Source organism: Notechis scutatus, chromosome 4, assembly GCF_049901735.1.
Source record: "Notechis scutatus isolate UNSWTSFEM ecotype Mainland chromosome 4, rNotScu1.2, whole genome shotgun sequence".
NCBI lineage: Eukaryota > Metazoa > Chordata > Lepidosauria > Squamata > Elapidae > Notechis > Notechis scutatus.
The window spans coordinates 127528467-127546581 of NC_142012.1; the positions used below are offsets into that span (position 1 = coordinate 127528467).

General features: G+C 37.2%; 1 protein-coding gene across 1 annotated transcript in view; it reads right to left on the minus strand.

Moving 5' to 3' along the window:
- Positions 1-1554: 1554 nt before the first annotated feature.
- The window catches only part of PCCB (propionyl-CoA carboxylase subunit beta), a 33910-nt gene continuing 17349 nt past the window's right edge, over positions 1555-18115 (minus strand). The window contains exons 7-15 of the mRNA XM_026687651.2: positions 17447-17555; positions 16531-16651; positions 15877-15958; positions 12955-13078; positions 11391-11498; positions 10135-10235; positions 8900-8998; positions 8653-8746; positions 1555-4107 (exon numbers count right to left, since the gene is read on the minus strand). Of these exons, the coding sequence (XP_026543436.2) occupies positions 3986-4107; positions 8653-8746; positions 8900-8998; positions 10135-10235; positions 11391-11498; positions 12955-13078; positions 15877-15958; positions 16531-16651; positions 17447-17555 (960 nt within the window). The 3' untranslated portion in view covers positions 1555-3985. The remainder of the gene's footprint in view (positions 4108-8652; positions 8747-8899; positions 8999-10134; positions 10236-11390; positions 11499-12954; positions 13079-15876; positions 15959-16530; positions 16652-17446; positions 17556-18115) is intronic.

Consider the following 18115-nt stretch of genomic DNA (forward strand, 5'->3'; position numbering starts at 1 on the left):
GTTAATCCAGTAAGTCTTACTCAAGTACAAAGTTGCTAATTTTTGTCCTGGAATTATAATTTTGATCTAATAGAAATGACAATCTCTACCTGTATCAGCCTGAATTGTTCTGTTCTTTTAATATTGTTTTGGCATCACAGCTGTTGATTTTTTTCTAAGATTAGTTTAATACATCTTGTATAAGATAGCTATACTGGCAGGTGGTTTAATTAATTGTCCTGTTTTCATCAAAACATCTGTGGCAATACCTGTATTTTTTCATATTCTTTTCATCTGCATATAATGCAGACATTTTAAACAGACTTGTTGGCTTTGGGATATTGTGTTGTGTTCTCAATTATTTGTGCGAATTCCTCATTCCATTCTTACATTATTGTGTTTTAATTGGTCTCTAAATTTCTTCTCTAATCTACAATAGCAATGAAGACATTGATAAGCTGGGCCTTAAAAATGCCATAGATATATACATACTAAGATGCTTTTTTTAGAAAAAAATGTTGCACATTCACCCCATATGTGGAAATGGTCAGGAGCATTAAAATATTTGCACACACCTTGGATTAATTCAGATATTGTTTTTAACCTCTCTCTTTTAGATAGCCATAGTAAATATCCATTTCTATAGCTCTTCTCTAAAATGTTTATAATGGACATTTACTGTAGTTCTTTTAATGGTTAAAGAAAGCGATTACTATAATAGTGGGCTTTATCTTTTGTATTGCAAAGCATTTTGCTCAGTACTGTTCTTTTTTGAACAGATTTTGTTGCCTTAAGAGATCTTCTGTTCTATCAATTCTTGAACATTTTAACATCTGAGATGGTGGCTTCCAAGGGGGGGACACCATTTGTAAAATTGGGCCATTGGAATCTGATGAGATAGTCACTTATGTAGCAGCTTTCTTGTAATGCAACAGCTTCCCTGTCTGAACTGCTTGACTCTGGCAGGCTTGTTAGTGGTGTCCTTCAGGCTTATGGGGAACTTCAGCCTGCCTTTGCTTTGCCTGGGGTTGAGGGTAGTTCGGCAGTTCACGGCAACCATAGACCTGTCCCAGGTTGTTGACAGCCTGACTCACAAAAAGGTCATACTTTAGTCCTGGTTTTTGTCTCCATGAAGTGGTGACACGATTTGGACTTGGGAGATGTTGTCATTAGTCTCTGTCACAGACGGCTCAAAATCTGTTAGCTTTGGTGTTTTCTGTGGCTGTCCCCCATCAATCATGGTATGTTTTTGGACTAGCTGAGGAAGTTGGGAGGAAGAGGCATGGTCTCTAGTGTTTCTCTTCCTCCATGTCTGGTTTCCTTTGTTGTTGAGAAGGCAAGTAGAGATTCAGCCCTAGGCTTTTGTTTTGTAGCCTGCCAAACTTCAGCTTTTTCCTTGCTCCCATTTAACATACATGTATAATCACCAAGTGAGGTAATCTGTCACCATTTTTTCAAAGTTTTTTCAAAACATTTTTTCACAAGTTTTGCTTTTTGAAAAACTCAATGAGTTTTTCAAACTGAATACACACATAATTTCAGAATGACTGTACTGCATAAGAATCTTGAGAAATGTGAAATTAACTACAATGTATTTAATCATGTTTGTGACACTACATTCAGCAGGGCTAAGTGTTTTGCTACTAATTTTCATTTGTACTCTGTGTCAGATGCATCTCACTGCAGTGTCCAATAATAGCCAGCCAACTGATGGATTCCCGTTGTCTGATAACCGTTTTTCTATTGTGGCAATGTCCTGGTGAAACATTTCACCATATTCGTCACATGGCTTCACCTAGATTTGTAGGAAAGAAGTCCAAGTGTGAATGCAGAAAATTAATCTTCAGTGACATGTTGCACTTCACGGTCTTGTATGCTTTAAGAAGTTTGTTAACCAGCTGAATGTATTGTTCTATAGTTGCCAAGAATATTCTGTTTTTGTGATTAGCTGCCCAAAACCTGTAAGATATACCCCAAAGTGTTCAGGGAACAAAATTTTAGTTGCCAAATGTTATCAGTTATACATCTTTGTCATGTGCCATCCTCTATCTAGAGCAGTGGTCGCCAATCGGTGGGCCACGGCCCACTGGTGGGCCAAGAGAAAAATTTGGTGGGCCGCAGAGAAATCTCACCCCCAGAGCACCACCCCAAAGCAATTAATCTAGGCTGCGCAGAAACATAAGGCTGCTCAGCCCACATGGCCCATGGGAACCCTCCCCGCCCACTCACTCTATACCTGGCAAACTTGTCTGCTAAGTTGCTATTTTTCCTTTTTCCGACCATCGTCTGTTCTGCTCTGCCGGGAGATTTAGATTAGCTAGGAAGCAGGAAATGGTTGGATTTCTTGCTTTCTAGGTAAGCACAGCCGAACCTTCCTTAGGACTGAAGGTTTGCTTGCAAGCAAATTCAGTACAGACTCACGGCAAGCAAATTTGAGAGACTGAGCTAGCCGATGGCAGATAGATAGATCACTGAATGATTCTGTGAGCAACTCAATCTACCTGCTTTGCCTGATTTTGGATAAAAGTTGCTTTTTTAAAAAATAAAAAATTCAATATTTACATGCATGGTGTGTTGTAAGTTAATTTTTTATGAGTTTGCTTGCAAGCAAATTTTATGTGACAGACTGAGCTAGCCAATGGCACATAGATTTCTGAATGGATCTGTGATTCTGTGAGCAACTCAATCTCCCTGCCTGCTTTGCCTGATTTTGGGTAAACGTTGCTGTTTTTTTTATAAAAAAATCAATATTTATATAAATATTTATAATATTTACATACAAGCCATGCCCAGCCAGTCACATGACCACCAAAGCACACCCACAAATTAGGCCACGCTCACAGAACCAGTTAGTGGTCCCTGGGATCTAAAATTATAAGTTTGGTGGTCCTTGAGGTCCAAAAGGTTGGCAACTCCTGGTCTAGAGGGCCCATCTAAGATCGAAATGTTTTTCTAATGCATGGAGATTATTCAGGTTTGAATGGGGGAAGAACCAGCTTTAGCTTTCCCCTGAAAAAAACGAGTGACTGAGTTCTAGATACTCCTATTATCTAGTGATTTGCCATCTTTCATGCTAGTTGGTGTTATATGTATATATTGGGTACACAATCTGGAGGCTGTCCTGGAGGACATGTCTCTTATTCAAGGAACAGGTTGCAGCTGTAATTATGAGAGAGTTCACAAATATAATTTTATCAGCTGCATCCATTCCTAGGTCAATAAGCACTGCTCTCTATACACATGCCTTAAGTTATCTCCCAACTGTCCTGCTGCAACATACTGTTCATGGGACTACTCTTAAAGTGCTCCAGAATGCAGTGGCACCATAGTGCACTCACATAACACTGCTGTTACATGATCCACACTGCCTCCCATTAAGCCTCTAAGTGCAATTCAATGTGTCCATTTTCACCTTTAAAGTCCTATAAATGTAGGCCAGGCTTGTGGACTGTCCCCATTGGTTTCTACCCATCCTTCCAGATATAACAGAGTGTATATTTTACAGGTCTGTGATGAAGCAGTGTCACAAGGTGGGGCCTATTGTCCTCAATACGTTTCTTGAGAGCAAGAAGAAAGTAGATCAGGAGCCATACATGTAGGAGGCTTAAATTGATAATCCAATCTGAGGCTGTAGAAATTTACAAGCTATTTCTATTTACCAGAACTAGATAACAACACGGTAAAATTGTATATTGTCTGTTTTCTTTCTAATTCATATCCTGCTTTTCACAATTATATTTTTCAATCGCCCTAGAATAATTCCTGATATTTTGCTTAAAGTATGTTTTATTTCACAATATACTTCTGAATTTGTGAATGTGTGTTCAACCTTAATCATGTCAACTTAAATATAAGCCCTTCTAATGGACTAAAATCTTATAGCACCTAATTCTCAATAGATTTTTGCCCATAGAAATATCCTAAAATATCACAGAATTTGAATCAATAAATACGGCAGGAGTGCACGGATTTCCTTCCATCGATTTTAGGTTAACTTGAAGCAGATTCAGAGTGGCATGTTGGCATGCTTTTTCCAAGGGTTGGATTGTCGTTTGCTTGCCAGCACTTCCAAATCACGGCAAACGCGAAGTCGAGTTGTTGAAGGTTGAATGATGTCATCTACAAATCCTGTTAATACATTTCAGAATGATTTATTTCAGTTGCTGTTTTATGTATATATGTCTACAGACTTTTGATCTTAATCTACAGGGATCAATCCTTCGTAATTATGCACTAATAAATATAAAGAATATCTTTATAATGGGGGGGAAGAGGTTATTTCTTGATTATTTGGTACTGTCATAAGAATAGATAAGAAAATGGTTTAATGTGCCTGGAATTTTAATTTTTAATAAAAAATTAATATTTAATTTTAATTAAATAACATGCAGGCATAGGACTTATCATTTCTCCCTAAAAGTGTAACTGGATAATTACTTCCTGTAATTGGAAGAGAGATTGTTTAAACCAGTGGTCGCCAACTGGTGGGCCACAGCCCACTGGTGGGCCGTAAGAAAATTTTGGTGGGCCGCAGCATGCTGAGGCGGGGGGGGGGGGCAATCCTGCAGTCTCCCCAGCAAATCTGTATTGTGGCTGCTGCCTCCTGCCTCAGGGCATCGAAGAGGCCGAGCAGCAGCAGGAAGAGCACGGACCTCCTGAGCTGCAAGAAGCAGCTGCCCTCAGGTGAAGATGTTGCGAGGGGGAGGCTCGACCCCCCTCTTCCTCCTTGCCAGATGTGCTCACATGCTCAGCGGGAGGGAGGCAGCTTGTTGGGGGCCAGAGGGGTGGTGAGCACTTTGTGTGTGAGCGCTTTTGGCGAGGAAGAGAAGCTCCTGGGGGGTGCAGGAGATTGCGCCCTCGCAGGCCAGGAAACACCCAGGAAGGGCTCCAATGCCGCAATCTCCTGTGCCCCTGCCCTCAGGAGCTTCTCTTCTTCCTCGAAGTGCTCATATGCCCAGCAGGAAGGAGGAGGCTTGTCGGGGGCCAAAGGGGCAGTGAGCACTTTGCGTGTGAGCGCTTTTGGCGAGGAGGAAGAGAAACTCCTAAGGGGGGGGTCGAGCTTCCCCCTTGCCACATCTTTTCCTGAGGGCATCGCTGGCAGTCGCTCAGCCACCTTGATGCACGGAGGCAAGAGACAGGAGGTAACACCAGGTCAGAGGTTCCCTTTCCCCCATCTCCTTGCAAGCCAGGCCTATGCCGCAATCTCCCACGCATGAGTCCATCCGCCACCAGTATCACCTGTTGCCCCACCTTCCTGATAGCCATCTAGTCTTCAGCACGTAGCTCGTCAGCCTCCAGAGTGGAGGTTGCCCACTGTGCTGAACCGTGCATGCCTGCCGCTCTTCCTGGCAGGGGGAAGCGACCCCTCTGGGTTTGTGACTGGTATGTCTTAACTGGGACTGGGATGACTTCGCCTCGCCCGCGGGACCACCAAGTAGCAGCTGCCAACTCTTTTCTCCATGCACCAAGTCTTACCACGGGAAAGAGAGCAACTGGGGTATCAGTGTAGCTGCTCAGTTAGTTCATAATCGCCCTACCCAAAGAAGGAGGTGCTGGAAGAGGAGGAGGAGGCAGTAGTGGAGAAGCAAGCCAGGTGTTAAAGACCTGGAGGTGGGGAGAGGCTTTCAGGTGGGGGGAGGCTTCCAGGCCGGCCCTCCTTCCCTCCCCCAAATCCAGGTAGCCACACCTGGCAAAGGAGGGAGAGGTTTCCTCTGACTTGGGGAAGATATGAAACAACAGGAGACCAGATTTTTTGGGGAGGAGGGGGGCTCTGCTTATATATTTTTGTTATAATTTATGTATGTGTGTGTGTGTGCGTGTGTGTGTTAAGTTTTCGTGGGTATTTATATGTATGGTATTCAGCTTTGTTCGGGTATTTTCCCATGTCATTATAGTTGTGCTTTTAAAGTTGTAGCAACGTTTCGGCAGAATCTCATCTGCCATCATCAGGCTACTGTATTGTGTTCGTCTGTGAGTCAGACTTTTACAGTTGTTCCAGTTTAAATTTGGGGCTAGCCTACTGCTGTGCCAGAATGGTTTTTTCTTTATCCTGATTGGTTGGGAGTCTTGGTCTGTGTTTATTGGTCTTGGAGTTTGCTGTGTTCTGCTTGATTGGTGTTTCTAATATCTTCTGTCTGTTTTGTGGCTTTTTTGTGTGTGTGTCTTGATTGGCTGACAACATTGTGTTCCTGTATTGGAGGCTTTTAGTGCAGCTTGGCTCCGAGTAAACGGACGGCTATCATTTATTAGGAAGCTAGGTTTCATCTGGGTGCCTGGTTGGGGTGTGTTTGAGCTGGAGGTATCAGGGGGAGTCTGTTTGTGCTCAGGTGTTTGCCTGGCTTGTGGTGTGAAGATTTTTTTGTTTGAGAGTGCAGGCTTCCAGATAATTGACAGTCTGGTGGAGTCATCTCTTCTATTCATGCTTTAGATGAAACCTAGCTTCCTAATAAATGATAGCCATCCGTTTACTCAGAGCCAAGCCGCACTAAAAGCCTCCAATACAGGAACACAATGTTGCCAGCCAATCAAGACACACACAAAAAAAACACAAAACAGACAGAAGATATTAGAAACACCAATCAAGCAGAACACAGCAAACTCCAAGACCAATAAACACAGACCAAGACTCCCAACCAATCAGGATGAAGAAAAAACCATTCTGGCACAGCAGTAGGCGAGCACCAAATTTAAAACAGAAATGGCTGTGAAAGTCTGATTCACAGACGAACACAATACAGAAGCCTGATGATGGCAGATGAGATTCTGCCGAAATGTTGCTACAACTTTAAAAGCACAACTATAATGACATGGGAAAATACCCGAACAAAGCTGAATACCATACATATAAATACCTGCGAAAACTTAACACACACACACACACACACACACATATATATATATATATATGTGTGTGTGTAAATTTTTTAAATAGTACATTTATATTTAATATAAGAAAATAAAAATTTTATATTAAATATATTACCTTTTTTTAAAAGAAATCATATTAGTGGTCCTCAGGATTTAAAAGTATGAGTTTGATGATCCCTGAGGTCCAAAAGGTTGGCAACCCCTGGTTTAAACTATTCAATTTCTTTTCTCTCCATATCTGAAAGAGCATCATTGAAAATAGCTTTTTCTTTATACATACAATTTTTTCAAACCTCTAAGAAGGACATCATGAATCCCAATTCAATTTGAGCTGCATCATCTATTTTACTGACAGATCAGTTTAAGCAGACTGGAGTCGGGGACCCTTATTCCTTATAAGTGCATAATTGTTATGGTACTTATGATCTATGAACACATTTACTATCCTCTAATGTAGTCTGGGTTTAGGAAAGTCTTGCTCTCCATATATGCTGACTAATTTATACATCCAAATATTGAAGCAGCATATAAGCCGGAGTATTAACACTGTTCTCACTACATCAGCTCTTGAATGAAGGTATAAAAATTGCCCATGTGCTAAAATTATGCTTCTGGGGAGGAGGGTCTATTGAATACGTAGCCCATAACTGGTCATATTACATTTTTTAAAAAGTAAGTTCTACCTTACAACTAACTCCTTATTTAACAACTACCAAGGCAATGCTGACTGACTACCTTCAGTGAACAATTCAGTGAACATTTTGGAGGTGGCCAGTATTCTCCAGAGTCAGAACTCAAAAGCAACATCAGCATTATTTAACTTAAGTACAATGTTACTTGATAATCGGCAAAATAAATTTGAGATATGTGTCATTCTGAAGTAAAGGTTTTTTTTGTCATATTTTTGTTTTCTGTATAAGGCTTCGAAGGCAAATAGCTAGAGTTTGGCAAAAGGGCAGTGGATTTTATAGATACCCAACATCCTGTGACACATGGAATAACTAATTGTGATGACCCAGGGTGGGATACAAAACAAACACAGTCACAGAAAACAGGTGAAGCCCCTTTTATTCCTTCACTTTGTTTCCAAGCTCCGAATATCCTTGACAGAAGGCAAAAAACTCCCACACAAACAGTTACAAGGAGAAAAAAAGCAACACAAACCAGGCAAGATAAGGGCTGGAGGACATCCACAGATAACAGAACACACACTGGGAAGGACGCAAAACTCAGAGGAACCATAAACTAGAGATATTTCCACGCTTTGTTTTCAGTGCTTTCCTGTACGCATGTCCATTCTCTTATTCAGTTGTCACAGCTGCAGCCCATGAAGAGGATCAAGGCCCTCCCGAGTAGACCATGTCTCTCCCGTATCCTCTCCTCCCTGCGTGCCCTAGGATGGAGAGGGGATGGACCTGGGTCTTCCTCTGATTGCTCAGCCAGCCTCTGTCCTTCCCCAACCTCCTCCACAACCTCCGGAGCCACACTTCCACTCCCTGTCAGCTGTTCCTCCTCTCCCTCAGTCTCCACCAGGGGCATGACACTAATATAGGTCAATCCCGGAATGAAATATTGCTGCTAGTTAAGTTCCCTGGGATTTCTGCATCCTGTTCAAACGATTAAGAAAGTCATCACAAGCCTTCAATAAAGGATTGTCAAATGATAAATGTTAAGCTAAGAAAACTCAGTTGAAAAGCAGCCATTATAAGAATCAGATCTTGTTCACTAAAGAAAAAGATGGTTAATAAATTTGAGTGCAAAATCAAAAATTTCAAATTTTCAGTAAAATTCTTAAACGACGCATACCTCTGATTGCAGCGGGAAACGGATTTGCAAACTTTTCTACATATTCTGCTTCTGCATGTGCCCCCTTTCCTCTAAAAATGATCTGGACAGCTCCCTAAGGTAACAGACAATAATATAAAATTACTAAAATTCAGTTTCTTTGAAGTCTTCAGCCGAAACAATTCCCACATGCAAAGTAGGTAAGTTGTCTTAAGTGGGAAAGGGAAGAGAGACAATTTGCTGTAATACTGCAGGAAAACATATCTACCTTAGCACCCATTACTGCTACCTCTGCCGTTGGCCAAGCATAATTTGCATCTCCTCGTAGATGCTTTGAGCTCATGACATCATAGGCCCCACCATAAGCCTAGAACAAGAAATAGGGTAACAGTCACAAACTGCCATGATTCAACCCTTATGTTTGATAGCAGGTACAAATAAAGAATGATAACACATGCATAAATAATGAGACTACAATATTACTTAATTTCATTATTTACCCCAATTTTCTGAAATGTATCCATCTTCCTCTATTCACAAAGGACAAAATTTCATGTACAAGGTATCTGATACATTTGACACTAAGTATGAAACAAGGAAGCACTATACAGAACAATACTCAGAACAGTGGCTACACTAGTCATAAATCAATAGTAAAATATTTAGTAGGTTTTATATAACTAAGATCCTGTTGCATGAAACCCTTGAATTGTAACTAGGAAACACAAGTTTTGTATCCCAATGCACTATTTGACACAATAGAACCTTGAAATAGACCATAACATTTTTTTCCTAATGCTCCCCCATACAGTAGGTAATATTTTTGAGATAGGTTGTACTTTTATTACAGTAGAATATACTGGTTTCTGTACATGACAAATGAATAAGTAAATACTGGTTTTACAGTTAAATATTTTGGTAGTCTTATTTTGTCAATCTTCCTTGTAGCATATATCCCAGAGCCAACTTTTTTTCTTATTTTTACCATTGTAGCATTGGGATTTAAATGAATGTTTTCAACAACTATTAGACATTTCTCAGTTTATTCATCTCTGATCTCTCTCTTCCTACCACAAAAATTCCCAATAGCCTTTTGTAAGATCTTAACGTTTTGGTCATACTTCCAGAAATTATCTGTTCATTTGTAAGTTCTTATTCCCCATACAGGCCCAGTATACGGTCTGGATATGGACCATGGTGCCATGTGAAGGAACTGAAGTACCTGTAGATTTCAGTTCGTGCAGTGAGAGGGTGACTATTCCAGATCCTACCTAAAAGGTCACTTCTAGAATGTTCTAATAAAATTACTGGGCACAACAATATATATGCAAATAGAAAGATAACCAAAGAACTATCTGTCGTGATTATGTTAACATATTCTCACAAAGATACAGCAGATAGCAAATAAAATACAACTTCAAATCACATTTTATTGGATGCTTTTAGCCTCCATAACACCCAGCCTTATAGTGAGTTGAGCAGTCAAATATATAAATAACCTACCTTCCTCGTGATAACAGTGATTTTTGGCACAGTTGCTTCTGCAAAAGCAAAAAGCAACTTTGCACCATGACGTATAATTCCGCCATATTCTTGAGCAGTCCCTAGAAACAACAGGAGTTGAAGTCACAACTGTTATTAAAGTTACTATAACATAACTGGAATGCATAATTGCATTTCTACACTTTTACGTAAGATTAACAGATCTACACTCAAAGGAAAGTTTTTTGGGCAGCTCTTTTAATCTAGGATTCAACAGTGGCATGTTTGTTCAATAAATATTGCTATTAAAATTTTGAGATAGGCGACCTGCCCTCTAATTATTTTTTGCAGGTTTATTATTTCAGTGTCCTTTTTTGAATTAGAAAACATGCAAAATTAACTCTAAAATCAGTTAATAGTAAAATAAAATAGAGTAAAATATTCTACCAGAAACTCTTAGTGTTGCTGGTTATAATATAGATTAGGATTCTGTTGAAGAGCTGGATGAAGACACAAAAATAAAAGCAAGGCTTTATTAAATAATTCTGGATATTTACATAGGAGAGTTCCTCCCTGTATACTGGTGAGGAAGATAACTCTCCCTTTTTAGTATCCAGAATTATTTTAAGAGCTTTCTTATTATTTTTTATTCTGGTCTTTCTTCCCCATTCCCTATCCAGTATTCAAACTTCCAGCCACTACAGCCAGCAATATTTGACCTTAGCTATGGGCATGTCTTTGTTCTACCCACCTTAGTCCTTCTCCACATCCACTGGGGCCTTCTGCCAAAATTGATTAAATAAAGGCCCTTGTCACTTAATTCCCCATGACAAAAATACGTATTTCCACTGCCTCATAAAAAGAGATGGAACCATGGAGTCCAGTCTCTTTTTTTCTGCCTTAGTAAAAACATGCCAATAATAAAATGAAAAGTTATATACAGGTGCTCATTCTTTACTAGATTATAAAGTTAGAACAGAATTCTGCATATAAGGCTTGCATAGAAATACAGTATACAGATAATCATTGACATATAATAAATATTCATTTTTTCCTTATGGAATAATGAAAAATGGCAGTTCAGAAGAATGAAGAGGCAAATCCTTTTGCATTATGAATGTAGAAAATTTCATATCCAGCAAAGAATCAATATGCCTCTTATAAATTTTTAAATGTGTGTTTATCTCCACAATTACAAGAAAAGATAAATATTTCTTAAATACAAGACTCTTTCAATTAAATCAATTAGATAACAAGGGAGATGCAGAACAATTTACCTGGTAAAAATCCAGGCACATCTACAAATGTGATTATAGGAATGTTGAAAGCATCACAGAAGCGAACAAAACGGGCTCCTTTCACAGAAGAATTTATATCCAAGCAGCCTAATTTTCAAAAAAGAAAAGAAATATTGTAAAATATCATTTCAGAATATTTTAAAAATTCCATATGTCAGTGATCATGGGACAAAATTGCTTCTTTACAAAAATGCTTAAGCAATGAGCTTGGTAAGTAGCAAACACATTTTTTACCAACAACTATTTGAATAAACAAACTTCTACACACAGCCTATTAAATTTTAGGTGTATAACATGTAAACAAAATCATCTATTTCACTACCAAACACTAAGTAGTATTGATCTTTGAACCACTGAGCCGCGGTGGTGCAATAGTTAGAATGCAGTTAGAATGCAGACTACTGGCTACTTCTGCTGACTGCAATTTGGCAGTTCAAATCTCACCAGCCTTCCATCCTTCTGAGGTCAGTAAAATGAGGACCCAGATTGTTGGGAACAATATGTGGACTCTGTAAATTGCTTACAGAGGGATGTAAAGCACTATAAAGTGGTATATAAGTAAGTGCTATTGCTATCTTTTATCCAGGAATTTTAATTATACATTCATTTATTCAAATTTGTTATAGCTGCCCAACTTCAATGATATTATCAATACTAAATATCAATATTTCCTGCTATCAGATATTTTGTCAGCTTTCTGGCTCTAGTTCAGCTTTGTTTATTCATATGCTTTTGTCGACAGTTTTAGCCATCACTATGTACCCAGATGAAATGACTGAAACTGACCCTAATATAATTGGAGACTGGTCCTATGATTCATTTCTAAAATATTAGGTTTATCAATGTCTAGGTTCTGAACACACATTCTTTGCTACCAAAGTTAAACCAATAAAATATATTTGGCAGAAGAAGCAGCTAGCTGTTACTATTCAAAATGTATGAATAAAATAATTTGTTTGGAAACTCAAATGTTCTAAACATTTGTACCAAAGTGTCACTATTTGTCTGCTTCAATTCAATATATTGGTAGTTCTCATTTAACATTTCCCTTTGTAGCAATTTTCAGAGTTATGACAGTAATGAAAAAGTAACTTTAGGACCATTAGGTCGCATTTACAACCTTCATAAGCAAAGGAAGCTGGACTAAGGTCATAAGCACAGTTGCTATTTCACAAAATCACTGAATTGCTTGTCTTAACTGTAGTCAATAAATCAGGACTACCTATAATTCAATATTAATATAAATATCAAATATCAAGAGTATTTGGAAAAGATCATTAAATGAAGATATAAAGCAATTTCTCTATGCTAAACAACCACATGGAAAATATTGAACCAACCTTGAGCTATGGCCAAAAAAAACTTGGGTGAGGATTATTTTAAAGATAATTCATGTTAGAAGAAATTCAAGACAGCTAAAACACAACTAATGAAAATCCCAACAACTCCCAACATATTTTGGGAGCAATTTCCCATCCAGATTGCAGAAATTGGAACTTTTCTAACTTCATTTCTAAGAAACACAGAGCTGCCAGAATCATACCTGAAGCTACTTTAGGTTGGTTACCAACTATTCCAACAGTTCTTCCATTCATTCTAGCAAATCCAATAATTAGGTTTCTGGCATAGAAAGGCATGATTTCAAAGAATTCCCTCTCATCAACAACCTGCATAAATTAGATTCAAATATTCAGCAAAATAATGAAATGTGCTCTTACAGATATCAGAATCAAGAAATCAAGATTCAAGAAAGATTCAGAATCAAGAAAAATAAGATTTTAAAAATATTTTTCAACATACTGTTCTCAATGTTTCTCTTCACACTACTACAAGCAAACATTTATAAAGACCAATCCTTAAATTTCTGGCAGCTATAATAATTATTTCAAAATATTTAATCATCTCTATTTTTAAATATTTGTAATTATTTAAAATTCCTGTAATTTTTAAAACACTGAAAAACAGCAGTGGATTAAAATTACCTTGTTCCTCCATACTAACAGAGTTCTATTTTGAGAGGAATGATAGATGATTCAGTGTTACGGTATCAAAACAGTGTCATCTCTTAGCAGCTGCTAATTTGTCTTTGACTAGTCTTTTAGATCTTCCACTATCACTATGATTGAGTTCATTCACCTTACTGGTGGTGATCCTTTTTTTCATTTTCTTTCCACTTTCCCCAGTATTATAGACTTCTCAAGAGAGCTAAGTCTTCACATAATGTGTCCAAAATGCAATAATTTGATCCTTGTGACTTGCAACCTTGAGAACTCTGGACTGATTTTTCTAGGATCCATTTGTTTGCTTTCTTGACCATTCCATGATATTCTCAGGAGTCTTCTCCAACACCAAATTTCATGAATTTTTGAGAGTATTCAAGGAATAAAAGTGAGCTTTAGCAAATCTGAATAGGAAGCAGAGGAAAAAATGTGGGAATTGCAAAGTCGTTAAATTTAAATTTTGTGGCGATCATTATGCTTCCATTTTTGTACACCGAGTAATGCTTTAAATATATAAGGAAATTACTCAGCTAGAAATATATCATCTATAGCCCACATTTATTGGAGAGAAAAAAGCTATCAATAATGCTAATATATTACAAAATGAACACAATTAAATTCTTCATTTTATAGCCAGGATTATTGCAAGAAAGAATGGATACTGAATTATTAACTTAGAAAATAAGATGGCACCTAGAACTCCAACTAGGTAATCGGGCCTTGGGGTCTCAGGGAACTGGAAACATTCTTACATGGCTCCATTGTAGTAAATATTTACACTCTCTGTGTAGTTTGTATAATTCAGATTTTAATAGTTTTATTTTTAATGATGATTTTAAAAATATTTTATAATGATTTATATATTTATTGGTTTTTACATGTGAGAAATAAATAAACTAATAATCTGGTTAAACCTCTGAGATCTCCAATTATGGCAGGTATATATCAGGAATTTCCTTTGCAGCAACAAAGACCTGAAAGAAGCATGAACTTACACATGGAACTGTCTCAATTATTGTAGAGTTTGATGCCCTTTGAATTTGGAAAGTAGACCAATATATTTCTATAGGAACATCCAAAATTAAAGATATAAGGCACAGTACAGGTGGGCCCAACAAGATTTAAAAGATTCCATATCATGGATTCAGCTCATCTCATGAGAAAAGATGACACAAAGTTTTAGGTGATACAAGTTCAAAGTGGCTCAGTTTTGCCAACAACTGCTACCAAAGTTCTCATAAATCTATATAGCTTTTGTAAAATAATCTGTTCCTCATTCTTGGGTAGAGATCCAAAGACATTGATAAATACAGTTTCATTGGTATCAAACTTGCCATTCTACAAATCAGTTTATTGATATAAGGGCCTGGCTCAGTCAAGGACACAGAGAAGGCAGTTTTTAGCAACAGGGTTATTATTTGGATGTTTATGCAGTCCAGAAGTAACAATTAAACAAAGGAATAATTTCAAAGAGGGCAAATTGAAAATTTTTGAAAAAGCACTACGCAATCTACAAGAGTGGTCAATGTCTGGAATACTGTCTACCTGACTCTGTGGTTTCTTCCCCAAACCCCAAAAACTTTAACCTTAGACTGTCTACTATTGACCTCACCCCTTTCCTAAGAGGTCTGTAGGGGGCGTGCATAAGCGCACCAACGTGCCTACCGTTCCTGTCCTATTGTTTCTTTTTATTTTTTTTATATGTATTCATTTCATGTATTCATAACTATGTTTATACTTATACATATTATCTTATAATTGCTTGATAAATAAATAAAATAAAATAAATAAATAAATAACGAGATACACTTGACTGACTGAAAGTCAACAGGATCCTCTTACTACTGCCAGACAAGCTTGGGAGCCATTCTGTGCTGTGTCAGGCAGTGTTTTGACTGTTGTAAATTTCTCTGCAATCAGCATTAAAGTCTAATTGTTCTAAGAGAGAAACAAAATGTTCTCCCATCTCTCTCAATAACCATGCCTCAAGCATGTTCTCTTCAGTTACATTTACATAAAAATGTTTTTATTTTTAAAAAAATGTTGAAGAAAGATCAACAAGCAGCCCTAGATTCCACCCCTCAAAAGGTGTATGTTCATTTAATGTTATCATTTAAATACCATGGAATTTACTAAATCTTCATATGCACTTTAATATACCCTTTGTTATGTATTATACGTGCAGTAAAATCAAGACCAGGGGTCTTCAAACTTGACAGCTTTAAGACTTGTGGACTTCAAATCCCAGAATTCCTCCTCCAGTCATGTTAGCTCAGGAATTCTGGGAGTTGAAATCCACAAGTCTTAAACTTGCTAAGTTTGAAGGCCCTTGATCAAGACAGAAGCACAGTATATATTGCACAGTAATTACCAAATATAATTTACACTACAAGATCATTTGAAAAAGCAAAAAAAGCCATATTCCTTTCTCACAGCACTATCACATTATGGTGCACAAATCTTACCGCATGTACAATATCCAACATGTCATAAGCTTTGGTTGATTCCATTGGGACAATTGTATCCAGCTCATGTACTAAGCGGTTACTTTAAAGAAATGGAATGAAAAGCAAGACATTTACAATATACCATGAGAAAAAAATATTCTTGTAATTCATAAGTATAATCAAGGATAATTTCAATAAATTTAATCATATTGATTCAGACTGTTGAGAGGATGAACTAACTATTGATCGATCACTCCACAAAACCGAATGTAAAATATTAAATTGGTACATACTCATCCTCCCAATATTACTAAGAATCTGGATATTTATATTTCCAACCATTAACAATTAATAGCTCTCCATCCAAATCAACTAAAAAAACAACTATCAACAAAAGCCTAGAATTAAGAGGAAAAAATAGACACATCATATCAGCAACAATGTAATAAACCACACTGTTCTATGGCTGTAAAAATAAGAATTTTTGAGTTTTTACTTTTTAGCTTTATGGCCATCATCCCTTTGGAAGAGTTCCCACAATGTCTAGCAGTTACCCATCCCACCATTCAAGATAATGGAGCTGCCTAAGAATGTTATTCTCAAAATGAATAAAGAAACAACACTTCTCTGAGTGTCAGAATGTTTTTACTTATGCAAAATGTACTTACTTACCTAGGGTCATGGCATTCTCTGACAGGAGCCAGCTCCTTGTTACTAAGTGGTAGGAAATTAAAAAATTCCCTAAGGTTGAGCAAAGCATCTATGTCATTTTCAAAAGCACAATGTGCAACCCCTGTTACAAAGAAAAAGAACAAAGTTCAAATTCAAAAAATCAGTTACAATACTATTTTTAAAATACCTGCAATGACCAAAGAGCAATGTGCAACCAAAATTAACTAATCTAAAACATGAAACACTATTTCTTTTGACAAATTTTGGAAGGAAATTACTTCAAAGATTCTTCAACTGCTCCCCAAAAAAATTGAATATGTTTTCTAGAATTCCATCCAAATGACTTTTGCCAGAACCTAGAGGGCATGGATTGGATGTTGTAGCATGAACTGCATGATAAATGGCTATTATTATTGTCTAATAAAAGGATACCTTCAGGAATATTCTAAATGCTTCAAATGGATTCTCCAACACAGAGAAAAAACTTTTTCCTATGTTTTGAATTCTTCAATTTTAATTACTCGCTGTTCATAAAAAACAAAAATGAAAAGAAACTTTAATAATTATCATTATTGAAGAACAGAAATTCTCTCCCTCATGGAAAATTTGAGAATTACTTTTTAAACTAGTAAAATATGCCATTCAATAGTATGAGAAAAATAGCTAAAAATTACGAATGCAGCCATGGTACAGAGAAAAAAGTGGACTTCCCTTCCATATAAAGGTGCAGTTCATGAATACATAATCAAAGCAAAATTCATACAGTGGCCCAAATAAAAAAATAAGCAAGCATTCTAAAGAATCTTCACTTAAATCTTAATTTACCCTGAATAAATGTATTTTTCCAGAACTCATGAATTTATAATGTCATAACATCACAGAATTAGTAATGGTAAATAAATTAGCCAGTTCTGACCTGATACGGCAGTATGCGTCTTCGCACCCCCAAGTTGTTCCTGAGTTACATCTTCATTGGTAACTGATTTGACTACATCAGGACCAGTTATAAATAGATAGGATGTATCCTAGAAAAAACGAATGGAAAAGAATGAGGTGCAAATCTAATATTCCAAGTATCTACAAAAAAGGAAAACTTAATGGAAAAAATAATGTGTATTCAAACAACACATAAGTTTACATTATCTCTAATTTTTAACAAATATTTCTCAAAATATTTGAAAACTATGAAAAAGTATAAAACCAATTTTAAGTAAGATATGTTACTTCTGAATGCTTCCTATCTGAACATTCTATAATTTCTAACAATGGCAATTTATAGGTCCTAACAAATGCATCATAGCACTAAAAAGAAAAACTGCAGTAAGAATAGTCTGTGAAGCTGAATACCTTAAACGTGCAGCCTAAATTGTCATATTTTCTTTATGCTGGGTATTTTAGTGGCACTTGTGAGAACTGATAGCCTTTGAACAAAATTAGGCTCATTCAGTTCTGCAGTCTCATCTTTTTTCTGTTCTGCTGCCCTAGGAAACGACCCAGGGAACATTGGTATCCTTTTCATGCCACACAATATAGGTGGGTAATCTGTGCTCCACCTCTGCTTTTGTTTCCCTTCATTTGATAAATA